General features: G+C 52.0%; 7 protein-coding genes across 7 annotated transcripts; 5 read left to right on the forward strand and 2 right to left on the reverse strand.

Annotated features, from left to right (window-relative positions):
- Window positions 1–106: 106 nt before the first annotated feature.
- J4E87_010972 (uncharacterized protein) lies at window positions 107–679 on the forward strand (the record flags this gene model as incomplete). The annotated part of the gene is made up of 1 exon (XM_049382540.1): window positions 107–679. One exon carries the CDS (start codon window positions 107–109, stop codon window positions 677–679), a length of 573 nt encoding a protein of 190 aa, XP_049227716.1.
- A 1,977-nt stretch (window positions 680–2,656) lies between these two features.
- J4E87_010973 (uncharacterized protein) lies at window positions 2,657–3,243 on the forward strand (the record flags this gene model as incomplete). Its single annotated transcript, XM_049382541.1, has 2 exons — window positions 2,657–3,100; window positions 3,154–3,243. 2 exons carry the CDS (start codon window positions 2,657–2,659, stop codon window positions 3,241–3,243), a joined length of 534 nt encoding a protein of 177 aa, XP_049227717.1.
- Window positions 3,244–3,337: 94 nt separating this feature from the next.
- J4E87_010974 (uncharacterized protein) lies at window positions 3,338–4,001 on the reverse strand (the record flags this gene model as incomplete). Its single annotated transcript, XM_049382542.1, has 2 exons — window positions 3,338–3,725; window positions 3,775–4,001. 2 exons carry the CDS (start codon window positions 3,999–4,001, stop codon window positions 3,338–3,340), a joined length of 615 nt encoding a protein of 204 aa, XP_049227718.1.
- A 664-nt stretch (window positions 4,002–4,665) lies between these two features.
- J4E87_010975 (uncharacterized protein) lies at window positions 4,666–5,602 on the forward strand (the record flags this gene model as incomplete). Its single annotated transcript, XM_049382543.1, has 2 exons — window positions 4,666–4,669; window positions 4,965–5,602. The coding sequence occupies 2 exons, from the start codon at window positions 4,666–4,668 to the stop codon at window positions 5,600–5,602; spliced, it is 642 nt and encodes a 213-aa protein (XP_049227719.1).
- Window positions 5,603–9,703: 4,101 nt separating this feature from the next.
- On the forward strand, window positions 9,704–10,396 carry J4E87_010976 (uncharacterized protein; the record flags this gene model as incomplete). The annotated part of the gene is made up of 1 exon (XM_049382544.1): window positions 9,704–10,396. The coding sequence occupies one exon, from the start codon at window positions 9,704–9,706 to the stop codon at window positions 10,394–10,396; it is 693 nt and encodes a 230-aa protein (XP_049227720.1).
- Window positions 10,397–10,745: 349 nt separating this feature from the next.
- J4E87_010977 (uncharacterized protein) lies at window positions 10,746–11,768 on the forward strand (the record flags this gene model as incomplete). The annotated part of the gene is made up of 1 exon (XM_049382545.1): window positions 10,746–11,768. One exon carries the CDS (start codon window positions 10,746–10,748, stop codon window positions 11,766–11,768), a length of 1,023 nt encoding a protein of 340 aa, XP_049227721.1.
- Window positions 11,769–12,415: 647 nt separating this feature from the next.
- Window positions 12,416–13,537, reverse strand: J4E87_010978 (uncharacterized protein; the record flags this gene model as incomplete). The annotated part of the gene is made up of 1 exon (XM_049382546.1): window positions 12,416–13,537. One exon carries the CDS (start codon window positions 13,535–13,537, stop codon window positions 12,416–12,418), a length of 1,122 nt encoding a protein of 373 aa, XP_049227722.1.
- Between the last annotated feature and the right edge of the window lie 47 nt (window positions 13,538–13,584).

The raw sequence follows: 13,584 nt of genomic DNA on the forward strand, positions 1-13,584 counted from the left end.
ACCGTGAGCCCGGACTTAACGGAGCTAGCGTACCAGACCCACTGTTCCCCAATCACCACCCGCCAGAACGCCAATTACATCACCTTCACTTTCCTCCCTCATCATCATGCAAGTCGACTACGACACAGGTCCCGTGCGAACATGGGACGGCCCGGTGCCCCCAGCCCAAGGCCCGGACCCCAACGACCACCTCCAATACATGCGCCTGGCCCTTGACCAAGCCCAGGAATCACCGCCGAAACCTTCGAATTTCCGTGTTGGCGCCCTGTTAGTCGATGCAGATACCGGGAACATCCTTTCGCGCGGCTACACTCTGGAATGCGAAGGAAACACGCATGCGGAGCAATGTTGTCTCTTGAAGCTTGCCCAAGCACACGGCTTGCCTGAGGAAAGAGTTGGGGAAGCATTACCACCCAACACCGTCATCTACACTACCATGGAGCCTTGTAACCTTCGGCTTAGTGGTAACCTCCCATGCGCGGATCGGCTCATTCGAACGAGAGGGAAAGATGGAGAGCAGAAGATCAAGAAGGTGTATCTTGGCGTCAAAGAGCCGGAGAAATTTGTAGGCGAGAATGCGGGACGGAAGAAGCTAGAGGAACATGGCATTGAGTGCGTTCATGTTCCGGGGCTGGAAGAGAAGATATTGAGTGTTGCTACTGCTGGTCATGAACAGTAGCGATCTAATTTGGAAAGGATATGAAGGATACATAGAATCCAATGCTCGAGGAGGTGCGCTCAAGGCACAATCTGCACAACATTGACATCAGCTGCTGTGCTGCCTTTCCATATCCGTATACACATTTCGCTCTTCTGATCTCAATACCTCCAACTCCAAGTCCTCTGCCTGTGTCCATTTCCACCGATCTTTCCCCTTCGCTTTGCCCGTAATCCTCATCTTCAGTTTCATTTCATACTTGAAGCGCCTCCATTTGGTCTTGCGAATCTCTGACCGCTTAACCCCCCTTTCTGGTGGGGATGCTGTCTTCTTGGGAGATTCCGGTTGTGTCGCGCTTACAGATGCGTTCTGTGCTGCCTCCATAGTCTGCTGACCGGCCGCGTCATATTCGATAGCCATGGGGCTGACGGCCAGTAGTGCGATGAATAGAGATGCCAATCGGCTTTCTCGTTTTGTAACCGGCTCTTGTCTTGAGGGGTCCGCAGTCGTTTCTTCGTTCGAGCCAATTGGCACGTCGTCAAAAGGGGCGCTCTGCCCAGGAGTCTGATCACTCCATATTTGTGATGTCAAGGTAATGGGCGGTACTAGTGCGCTAGTCCTGCCATTTTGCTGCCCTGTTTGTTCCGAAAAGTGTCGATTCTCGAAAGCTGCCGCTGGTGAGGAGCTGCCAGCGATGTCAGGCGCTCGTCTGAGGAATAACGTCATATTTCGCTCTGCCGCATGGAAGCAGAGTGCTTAGCCGGTAGAGGCCGTCGGATGAGAAGTGGTGAGCTAAAAGGCTTGGTGATAAGACGTGTAAATAACAGCAACTCAAGATAAACGAAGATGAAAGTGCACACTGGCGGACAGATTTCGTGCCTCACCAGCCTATGCCATTCTCACCGACTTTGCGCGCCTGGGTAGTCGCCCATTTCATAAGTCTTCGAGAAGGAGCCTACCTTTCGTGAAGTGTTCCACCAGCTGTCGGGTCAAATGTTATTGGGACGAAGGTTCCCCATCTCTTGGAATGTGCAGCTGAGGATCCCTGTCAACAATGACCCGACGTATTCATCCCGGTGACAAGCGCAGAGGAGCTTTAGTATACAGGCGAACGAAATTGCGTCCCATATAGATATCGCATGAGGTACCTAGTATCTCATCCATGAGAGACCTTTCACGTGACGGGCTGGGCGACGCTGGCTGTTCTCGACGCCTTGAAGACCCCACAGTCGGTTCGTGACGAGAGCAGCAGGAAAGATCCCAGCTTCCGCTGCGTTGTACCCTCCGATATCTGATATGTATGCGTGCTGGCTTTACTGATGACGGACTTGGAGGGGGCATGGACGATTTCGAGGCTGTTAGGAAGTTCAGACGGCGCGTGGTAATAGTCCAGGCACCCGCAATCGACGGCTTTCGAAAACCTACCCGATTCGGATTACGCCAAGCAGCAGCAGCATCAGTCGTCTCCTTCGTAAAACAGATTTTTGACTCAAGCAGCAAATACATGAAGTTCAATATTTACATTCACGTTCACAAACGGCTCTCGGAACAACCTAGCCCCTACCCCGCTACCTAGGTAAGGGCTCGCGTACCTCGACCCCCGACGCGCGAAGGGATCGCCCGCGAATCTCACTTAGGAACCACCATTGCGTCATGACTTATTCGCATCGACCAAAATGCCACCACCTCCATCGATCACCACACAAATTGCGTAACCCTGACCGTTTTGTACCACCTTTCTCATGATGACGCGTGCCAAAATCATGCAATTGGATAGCAGCCTAGAAAGCAACAAAGCCGCCTCGTGGGCAGAGTACATAGCCACCGAATACATTTTACCTATAATAACCCGTCTGTCCAATACGCCTCGCTCAAGTCTTCTCTCTTACAATGACATCTTATCTCCGCCCATTCGCAACTCAAACCTACAACCAAACCCTCCGTACCTTCACCAAACCAGCCTTCTCATCCCAGGTATCCCGAATCACAACCGCCAAAATGTCATCCGCCCCCTCAAACCTCAACATCGAGACGAAAAACGTCCAAACCGCCCCCGGCGTCACCCTCTCGGAGCAACAAAACACCATCGTAGGCTCCGTCCTCGACCTCTTCGCCGGCCGCCCCTCGCTGCCCAAACTGCGGCTCTGGCGCGACGACGCCACCTTCACGGACCCCATCACCATCGCCGAGGGGCGTGAGAAGTATTCCGCGCAATGGTACGGACTGCAGAGTGCGTTTAGCGAGATTGAGAGGCTCAACCACCAGGTTAAGGATGCGGGGAACCCGATTCTTATGGATTTGAGGACGAGATATGTTATCAAGGGGTTGAACAAGGAGCAGTTGATTCAGAGTGTTGTTGCTATTCATTTGGATGAGCAGGGTAAGATTAAGAAGGTCGAGGATAAGTGGGATGGCAAGCTGCCGGATAGCAGTATTGCGAACGTAAGTGCCATGCGTGTCTTGCGCAATCAATATTGGATGCTAATTATTTTTAGGCTTTCCGTCACTTGAACGCTGTCACCGTACCCAAGTTCGTCGGTGTACCAAAGAACGACGAGGAGGATGCGAAGAGGGGAAACCAGTAGTTTTATCGTTATGTATCGAGTAATCTAACGCCGCGTACAATATCGTACTGCGTAAACTCGTAATTCGTGAATTCATTACAACATCTATCGTCTCTCATAATGCGTCGTTGAACATCCTGCCCAACGCTAGATGGAGGCAAAGCGCAACTGCGCCGGCACCTACACCTAGCACTTTCAGACTCGGTGCTCCTGCAACAATCAATATTGTGCCGCAACCTCCTTGCTCTGCTCTGGGCAGATCGGGTCCGTCCATTGTGATTGTGGCGCAGAAGCCGCCTTGTACCTGGTCCGGGTTGTGGTATACAGTCGTTTGAGGAGGGGGTTGAGCGTACACGACAGCTGTTTGCTGCTGGGGGTATACGGTTACGGTCGTGACCTGTGCGACGTTTACTGCGCCTCCGCATTGGTTTCCGCTTGGGCAGCAGCCGATCAGTCCGTTGGAGTTGCCGGGAACGGCGCATGTGTAGCCTGATGGACAGCACCTGGGATTGATCAGCAAGAGCCATGTCGTCTCTCAAAATTCCTACTCACCAACTTGGTTGGTTGACGTTGCTGCAGCTTACTGAAGCTGACGAAGGACACCAATTTGCGTCTTGCGCTACGACTTGCTGGCCGTCAGGATTTACGATGTACACGGCGCCAGAGAATGGCGCATTGTTCGAGATCTGCTGTGGTATAGCCTCAGGCTTTGCGATCGGTTCCGCGACACATAATGTCAATGTCGCAGCGACGAGGCTCCATGGCGCAAATGACCTCATCGTGTTGAAAGTCGCCGAGGCTGTCAGAGAAAGAAGCCGGGTAGTAGAACGAAAGTCCGCGACAACGAACGTCTAGGAACCGAAGAAAATGCTGCGGGGTTAGTAGTATGCGACGAAAAGGCACAGCCTCGAAAAGATGAGAGATCAAAATCAGCAGTCGTCGGGCGCATACCGGGCTGCTACCCTGCCCTTAAGTCTGACCGGAATACCTTGGAAGCTCTCAATCGAGAGCTGGGAATAGCTCCAAGCTTGCTGCAGGTTGGGCTAGCTCGTCATGGACAGCTTCATGCCGGCTTAGCGGGGAGTCGCACTATTGGTAGCCTCGACGGCACCGAGGTCTAGTTCGCGGTAAAGTGGTCCCACTTGGCTGCTTTTTGCGATAGACCATTGTCGGGCATGATGGCAAAACGGCGGTGTTGAGGTGTGATGGGGCTACAGGTGGCCGGGTGGACCTTGTAGCATGCTTGCTGCCCATCCTGTATACGATGCATTTGCTGGCAGCCGGGCGGAGGTTAGAGATACAGTTTGCTAGAGTGAAGGCCTTGATTGTTCCCTGCAATGCGATCAAGCCACAGTTCTTGGGAGCGGCTGCATCGGATGGCATCGCGTGGTGAGGTGCATGCAGATAGTGAACGCAGAGCGCCGATCTTCCGATGCGGTCAGAATGGGTTAGTCGGCTTGGCGTCACAGGCCACGTGACAGCGTAGAGCGGCGGCGATGAGACGCGTCGCGTTCTTTTGCTTCCATCCCACCTTGTGCACCAGCAACACAATATGACATGTCAACGGATCCGCCACCGCGTCCTTATCGGCTATACCCCGCTTATTGTTTCAGAGCATCACCTACATACAATATATGGGTGAAGCTCACTGCTGCAGATGTGCAAGCTCTTCGGTCTGAGAAGGACTTCCAAGGTAGCAGCCATTCTAACGAGTGCTATGACTATTGCTGACACGTGAACAGCCCAGCGCATTTATTTCCATCTAAATCACCCTATCCGTTATGTACGCATCGTCGGCGTCGTAGTAGCCATCGATGACATCAACCTCAAGTACACGGCCCTCACCATAGACGACGGAAGCGGCGCAACCATCGAGCTAAAGATTGTACGAATACCTCCCGTCGAACGGAACCCCGTCGATACGTCCTCAGACACAAAAATCAAGAACTTGAACATCGTCAGTCGCTTTGGCATCTTCGACGTCGTGGTGGACGGCGAAGCCCTAGACATTGGCACAGTTGTAAAGGCAAAGTGCCTCATATCAGAGTTCAGAGGCGCAAAGCAGCTGGATTTGCAGCGCATTTCAATTGTCAAAACAACCAACGAAGAAGCGCAAGCTTGGGCTGAGACCGCTGCATTCAAGCAGGCAGTCTTGTTGCGACCATGGCGTATAACGTCAGCCGAACACAAGAAGATCAAGCATGCTATCAAGGCGGAAAAGAAGAAGGAACAGGACAATGAGCGGCTCCAGGCGGAATACAAAGTCAAGAAAGAGGAGCGACGGCTGGCGAAGGAGGCATACCTTGCGCAGAGGGAAAAGAAGCTTGAGGCGCGACGGAGGAAGGAGGAGGTCATGCTGAACAGTGGCGCTCTGATATGAGATGGGGGTTCCTTCCCATATGAGGGTCTGTCAGCGAGCCAATAAAGCTGGATGAGTGCGGGGTTTTGGTGGCGCAGCACGCCTGATCGATCAGCTTGACTTTACGGTACCACATAGGCTGTCTCCAACCTGTTACGTGCAGCATCAACGTTTTGAAACCCCGAGATCCTTTATCATGGAGCACTTACTCGACCGCATGCGCGCGCAGAGTTACGACCTCGGCACAAAACTACGCCTGTCAAGATTTAGGAGACACGAACATACTGGCCAAGCCCAACCTAGAACCAGACCGCAGTCGGAGTCAAAGGCGCATTCTATTCTTTCTGAACATACCGGCCAGGCTGAGACGACGCATTCGAACCCCCACACAATACACGAAACTCTTCAATACGACCCATTATCTCGAGATCGAACCATTCGAGTCATCGACTTGGCTCCCGGCACCTGGGACGAGCCTGTGACTTGCTCTTTGAGGACCGTCCACGTAGACGACGACGACGCTCGCTACGAAGCCATCTCCTATGCTTGGGGTGACCTCAACGATCGCAAAACTGTCGTTTGCAACGGACATGTCGTCAGCACCACCCGCAGTCTGTTTGAGGCTTTGCAGCGCTTCCGATGCGCCGATGCTACGAGAACGCTTTGGGCCGACGAGCTCTGCATCAATCAGGCCGATAACGAGGAGACGACCATGCAGGTGCAGCGTACGGTCTTCATCTACGCAAGTGCCGTTCGCGTGCTCGTGTGGCTGCAACATGAAGACGATCAAGTAGTTCAAGATTCACTTGATGCCATATGCCAATTCGTATGCAAGGAAAATGGCTTTACCCGATTCGGATATCCTGTTATACAACGTCATGTGCTGTATCAGTGGCGTGGTGCCGAGGTGACCAGCGTCAGCAGCGAATATTCACCCGTTAACGATTCTGCTGCGATGGACGCCCTGCGTCGTATATGCGCCTCACTCTGGTTCACGCGACGACCGGTGGTTCACGAGGTGGCTTTAAGCACGTCAGTGTTCTTCTTCTGGGGACACGCTAGAATCGCATTCGATTGGCTGGGTATTGCGAGCATGTGCTACCTTATGAAGTTCGGCAATACCGGTGACAATATACTGCATTGCTATGATCTCTTTCAATTAAGTTATAGCGATCCTAACGTCCCGTAGTATAGTAGAACACGTTTCAATCATTCAACGTAATTAAGCTAAATAAATAAAAGGTATTAGAGGTCTATAGTATAACTATATATAGTCATAGTAAAGAAGTTAAACTATAATATAGCTTAGAGCCGCTGGCCTCCACGACTGCATCGACAACATCCAACACGGCGCATTACGTTCGGTACGGGAGCTGAAAACGAGATCGAGGTCAAAAACAACAATGGGCGTCGCATTTCCCACGCTGAGCATACTTTCGCAAATATTTGTTACTTGTGAGGTGTCGTCCAACGACAATCCTTCGAGAGGGCCTACGTGATAAAGAGGAGGGTTGTGCGAACAGTCAATCACAACCGAGTCTCGATGTCGACCATCACAAAGACTCGGAACTTCCCCAAGGCAGCGTACTTTCATTATGTCGACCATCACATGCTGCGATATGCTGCCCCGAAGAACGCTATTCTATCGGCTAGACCACTAATGTAGTGTAGCACTTGTCCGTACCTGGAGTACCTTTAGGCCGCTCGTTACCTTCATTGTGACCACGGAGGTCAGTGCGGTCTTTCGTACATACGCCGTCTCGTATTTAATGCCTGGCGCTTATATTGCCCTTGTCAAATAGTCAACTCCTCGATCGTATTTTCTTGTCCCCCCCCTCTTCTGGTATACGAGTACTTGAGAGGCCCATTCTTAACGCGCAACCGCTTGTATGACAGACGACTAATCCGCCTACGCTGTGTTCAAGTCCAGCAGCCCGCCGCACACCACAATTCCTAGTACGTCGCGATTTGCTTCCTCGACCAGATGTACCGCTCCGATGATTACGTGGACGACAAACTTATCGGTCGCATTTACCGACTCCGCAATGACCCGAGTCGCATGTTCTCCGTCTGCCTATCTCCCCCTCCGTCATCAAAGCTGTACCTTACCTCGGAGCAATACAAGTGGAAAATGAGGGTGCTCCCACCGTAGAAAAACGATCAAATGCTGCAAGTTATCAAAAAGACGATCGCCGAGTTGAACAAGCAGTACATGCTCTTCTGGCGCATTGGTTTAGAAGTGTCGCATTTGACGATGAGTCCTCCCCTGTGGCCCCGTCATTTGGAGGAGTACTCGACGAAGCTGTACGCTTGCAAGGAAAAGGATCGAGAGTTTCCGATGGCTGTTGAGGCAACACTATCGAGAGGCTGTCGCCGTTTGACCGCGGAGACCATTCTGGTACGCGAGAAAGACGACATGAACGGACCTAAACCTGGCATGCCGCTAAAGACATGGCTTCTGTTCCTGGTCAATTCTCGGGATAGCCTGGGTGAAGCTGGTTGGCAGCTTCAGCGGGGGTGGTGGGCATCGAACGACCAGGACTTCTCCATCATGACCTTGCCTGCCGAGATACGTTGCGAGATTCTCCGGCAAATCTTGGGTGGCAATATCTATCCTGTCGCCAGAGAAAATCCGAATGTGTCAGGGCCTGTAGTCTTTCTGGGAGCCAAGAGCGGGAATATGCCTGTATCTCATTGGCCTGAAGTCCCACCGGCTTCCCGGCCAGATCCACCCAACTATGCCATCCTTCGAGCCAGCAAACAGATCTACGGTGAGGGCCTGAAAGCGGCGTGGGAGGGTACAACAAAGCACTTTGCAGATGGACTTTGGCTGGAGAAAGTGCTGGAAGCACCAATTGCCCCATCTAACTATCGCTGGCTCACTCATATCCAACTCTCTTTGAGTACAAAAGAATGCTTCCGATTTTTCGGGATTGACATTTACCCCGTCCTTCGATTGCCGCCGCTTGTACCAAAAGCTCGTTTGCTGCAAGGAATCGCTACCCTTAATAACCTCGAGATTGTATTTGGATCACCATACGTTCCCTATTCAAACCCTTGGTTTTCTTTTCCCAATCGCCCGCCAACCATAATGAAGTATCCGTGTCATAAGATCATGGTCGAGTGGGCGCTGATCTTCGCCTTTCCATACCTCAAGCACATCCCGAATGTTCGGCTCGCAGGCTGTATCAAGACCTGCACAAAATCGAAATGGGAACATATCCTAAGCAATGAGTACTATTTGCGGAAAGAGAGCTTCAAGACTCACGGATACGACCCTGCTATGGAGGCTTATGAGCTGTTAGAAGAACAGCGCCCTATGCACCGGCAAGTGTGAATTCGACTGGTTTCTGACGCTCCTTGAACTGACCGACTGTGATAGGCCACCGATATGCTTGTGCCCCGCCCCTTGCTCACTGGGACACCGTCCGACAGGTCTGAAAGGCTTTGACTATGACGACTCATACGTGCCGCCTCCACCACGGAGACCGCCGCCGCCACCGCCGCCGCCGAAGAAGAGTGCGCCAGTTCGGCCCGGCCAACTCTGGTCAAAGGTTCATACGGTATGTCTACCAGCTCTCCAGCGAGAACAGGCTTTACTAATATTGTTGTAGACTGGCCAAGACGTACGGGACGACTGATCTCATATCACACTGGTCTCTTGTATTGATGGAGCGGCAGAATAGCGCAACATGAAATGGGTGGGTGTTCACGTTGCACCATCTCACATACGGTCGGGCGACGCATGTTTCTCTCGGTATCTTGTTGTTGGCCTGTGTCAGTTAGCGCAGGCTGAGAAGTTGACGGTGTGGGGAATGGGACGAAGGGTTGGGCAAGACACGCTACTCGGTACGTGGCGCATGGGAAGGCGTACAGCTCGTAATTGTTCGACACGAAATGCTACCTCTCTATTCAGTGTCTCTTGTCATATGCTGAGATGTATTCGGGGAAAGTGTTTGATCGGTTCAGAGATCGCTTCTTTCAGGTCGCTGGATCAGGCGGGTAGGTTCACGTGGAAAATAGGAGAAGCTGCGAATGATCAGTCACAGCAAACAAGATCAGGCTTATAAGCGGCGTATAGTAGATTAGTCCAAGTCGCCAGAAGCTCTTCATTCGAAAATCATGAGCGATAAAGCTGAGCAGCTAACAAACCAACTAAGGCAGGACTTAGGCAACCTACCACAATGGGAAACCACGTCCACACGCGAATGTCTCGACAACGGCGACACACAGTGGAGCATCACCATAAAGTATCACAAAATGGCCTACGAATACCACAAACTTCGTCTGCTTGCTCGCACCGTACATCGACTGTGCAAAACGCAAATCGGCAAACATCCCGACATTACGGAGGGTATGATCAAAAAGTGGCTCGCCGAGGATGGCTGGACTGATGCTGAGGTGAGAACGGAGTATCAACGACAGTTCGATGAAGCGCAACTCCAAAAGCGTCACGTAAAGAAGCTACTGTGCGAGATGAGGCGGGATTACGGAGACTGCCATTTGGTCCGCGATACACACGTACGTAAATGGAAGAAGGAGGGTTTGGAAGAGGATCAAATCAGAGGCAAGTATCAGGAGTACATGAGCAAGGCTCCGTTGGCGAATCGAGTGGCGGCCTTGCGGTATCGCTTAGAAATCGAGGTGTCGGACAAGTTGGTCATATCGAATGCTGTCTTGCTGGAGGAGTGTCGTGGCAATCTAGACGACCTCGCCATTGTGGACGCCTATTCGTTCAAATTCGACGCTGCTCAAAAAGGAACGGTAGGAGAAGATGTAGGTGGTGTACAGGAGGGAGCTACTGAGGAGGCGTAAATCAGAGTAGTCGGAAGACATGAAAGAGCATCAGTAGCAGTTAGACAAAAATATTTAGCGGAGTGAATATAGCAAAATCATGGCTGTATTTGATTAAAATTCTGTAGCTATACCTTGATCGGACTAGCGCACAAGACCCATTGCTGCGATGCAGACCCCATAGAAGATACAGTCTATCGTCTGTCTGACAGTATCGTAACATCGCGCTTACATTGCAGGACAGTGCGCTGTTTTGAAAGACGATCCGCATACTAACGCTCCTACTCCCCGTCAATACTTTGCCTCAAAACCACCCTGGGACTGGCTCTCAATCCTCAGAGTCAGAGTAACACACCGCAAATCGCGCGCCATGGCCGACGATGGCAGCACTCCTGATGAACCCGCGGTCACGCGTGTTGCGCTAGGAGACTGGAGCAGGGACGAGTGTCTATACATCCAACTGTATAGCGAACTGCTCCTTGCCGTCGCGCACCTACCTGCCGCTCCTTTCCATTCGATCAACGACATTTCTCAGTATGTTGGCTACTGTCAGTACTTCGCTCTTCCGGACGCCGCTACCAGTGACTCTCTACAAGAGACAGGCAGCGGTGTGGTAAAAAGCATCAACATCTTCACTGCCAAGCGGGACGAGCTATCTGGATGGGTCATGTGGGCTCTTCAAGCGACGAAGATAAAAGCTACCTTCGACAAGAAGTTCCACGACGTCGAAGTGTCACCGGCCATGCTTCGGGAGTACCGCAAAATACGCGAGCGAATTGGCTTCGATACGTACATATACAACCCAAAGTTGTACCCCGCGCTTTGGTCGTTCCTCGAAGACGCTGCTCGGAACCAGTTTCCGGAGTACCAAGGAGACGTCACTCAGGCCGAGCACACAAGAGATGTTGACAACGATGGTTGCGCCCACTCCGTGACCAAATCCGGACCTGTCAACGACCAGGCGAACACATCGGACCAGGAACTGATGGACGAGGACGACATATCTGCCGCGGGCGACGACGTGAACTCCGGAGCGACCGATGAGGAAGAACAAGCAGAGCCTGGAGGCTTCGCGCAGGGTCAGGTCCGCGCTAGGTGTACAGGCACCAACAATGACGGAACGGCCTGTCAGCGAAGAAGTCTAGATATTGAAGAGAAGGATCGTGCGAGTTGGCGATGCCATCTCCATGATCCGGAAAAGAAAAAGATAACAGCCGCTGCTCGCGCCGCAAGGAACGCAGCGAAAAGGACGGCTGCGGCGTCAGAGCCCAGGAAGCAGAAGGGTGGTAACAAGGGAGGAGAGGAAGAAGATGCGAAGACAGGCGGAAAACGCGCTCGGAAGGCTGCAGCAGTGGCTGGAGAAGGAGCAGGTCGGGCATCGAATAAGCGTTGAAGTAAGCGCCAGCATATCAAGAATGGTATATCCACGGATGTCGGCAGAGCAGGCCCCTAAGCCGCTTCATACACATCGATAAACAAAGTTCGGTTTGAGGGCCGGTGAATATAAGTGAAGGACAAAACGGGCAGTTAAAATATCGGCGGCGCATCAATTCTGTTGTGTGGTATAATGGACATGAGGATACCGAGGCGCTCATAGGGCATCTAGAGTTTTACGAGGGATTTCGGTTCGTCGTGTCGACCGGCTTGCGGTTCCAGTAGCAGGTCCTGTATGACAATAAAACGAGTCATTGAACTCTCTGCAATCGAGCCTTCTTGTAAAATCACCTGTGGCTTTATGGCACTGTCGTCAGTCCTTGGAAGTGCCGTTTGAGCCAATGTGCGATTTGTTAGGGCGGCGAGCGATGCATGAGGAGATGCGCGGGTGTGGGCTTGGGCACAGGATAAAGAGGAAATGAGGACAAGTTTGCAGCACGCTATGACATCATCACTTTCAGTGTTTCCGACGCGTCCGCGACGCGACAGCAACTCCGATCCCACCCTCCAACAGCATCAGCGCAGCCCCGAGATGACATTCCCGCCGCCTCTCCATTTTTTCTTCTTTGCCATCTCGGTTTCCTTGATTGTATCTTTAGTACCCCTTCAAGCTTTCCACTCCTCTCGAAAACATTCCCGTCTCGACTCTCCTTTCGAAGCCCCGTAGTACCTCGCCTTCGCATGGTGCTGGCCTGACAAAGCCTCGTGAATGCGAACGCCTGTAGAGTTCCCCTTGGCATATACATGACGACTTCCCTGCAAGATGACCGTTTCGGGATCCTCGTAGTGATCTTCCGCAAGCTTGGACTCATGATCCAGGCCAGCACGACTTCTTTGTAGCAGTAGCCCTGCAATGAACTCGTGGTACTTCGTATCTTGAACATTATGCATGCGATCCATAAGTTTTCGATCCATATACCAGGTCTTCTTGCGCACCGCAGTACCGGCTTGCAGGGAAATGCTACCAATCCGTTCCCAATATTTGGTCGTCCTATGTGCAAGAAGTGACACGGTGTGTGTATCCGTATACTCTACCAGATTAACATATCCGAGGCAGTCACTCTTGATAGCCATTGCTATGCAGAAGTTCGCAAGTTCTTGTCCGCCATCAGAAAGGATCCTTTCCAGCTTCTCCAAAGCATTGTCGCCTTTGAGACCTTCACCAGAGCGCGCAAATGCTGGGCTTTCTTTAGCGGTGACTTCGATGTTGACTTTGTTGATTGTGGTCTTGCAGTCATTGCGGTCAAATCTATACATGACTGCGCTAACAGCATCATCCAACAGGCGACCGACTTTCGAACGATCCTTATAGGTCATGACCCATCCCCAGGCCCACAAGTCGTTTAACTCAAACAAGATGTCGAATCTGTCGAGATTGGTGGCATCGGCAACGGGTGTGTCGACCCATCGCAGGCGAGGCTCCAGTCGTAAACCATATTTGCGAGTTTCCGTCCTATGAATAACGATTCGGAGCGCATATCGCAACCCCACGCGCAGCGAACATGAGCGCTGGAGAACCTCGACACGGATTTGACGTGAGGCCTGACACAGGCCAGCAGCGTGGTGCTTTACGGGGCGAGGAAAGGCGGACGACCGAGGTTGATAGAGTTCAGATGGCTCATAAATGTCGAATTCGGATACATCCACAGGCTGCGGGTTGTGCGTAAGTAGCAGTAAATCGATGATCTCATCGCGAAGCTCTCGGGGCAGGGTGAGTAAGGAAGCCATGGCTGCACAATTTGACTAAAAGACGGAGGTAGCACTACATTTATAGA

This window comes from Alternaria ethzedia (assembly GCF_023757985.1).
Source record: "Alternaria ethzedia strain BMP 0044 chromosome Unknown scaffold_61, whole genome shotgun sequence".
Lineage (NCBI taxonomy): Eukaryota > Fungi > Ascomycota > Dothideomycetes > Pleosporales > Pleosporaceae > Alternaria > Alternaria ethzedia.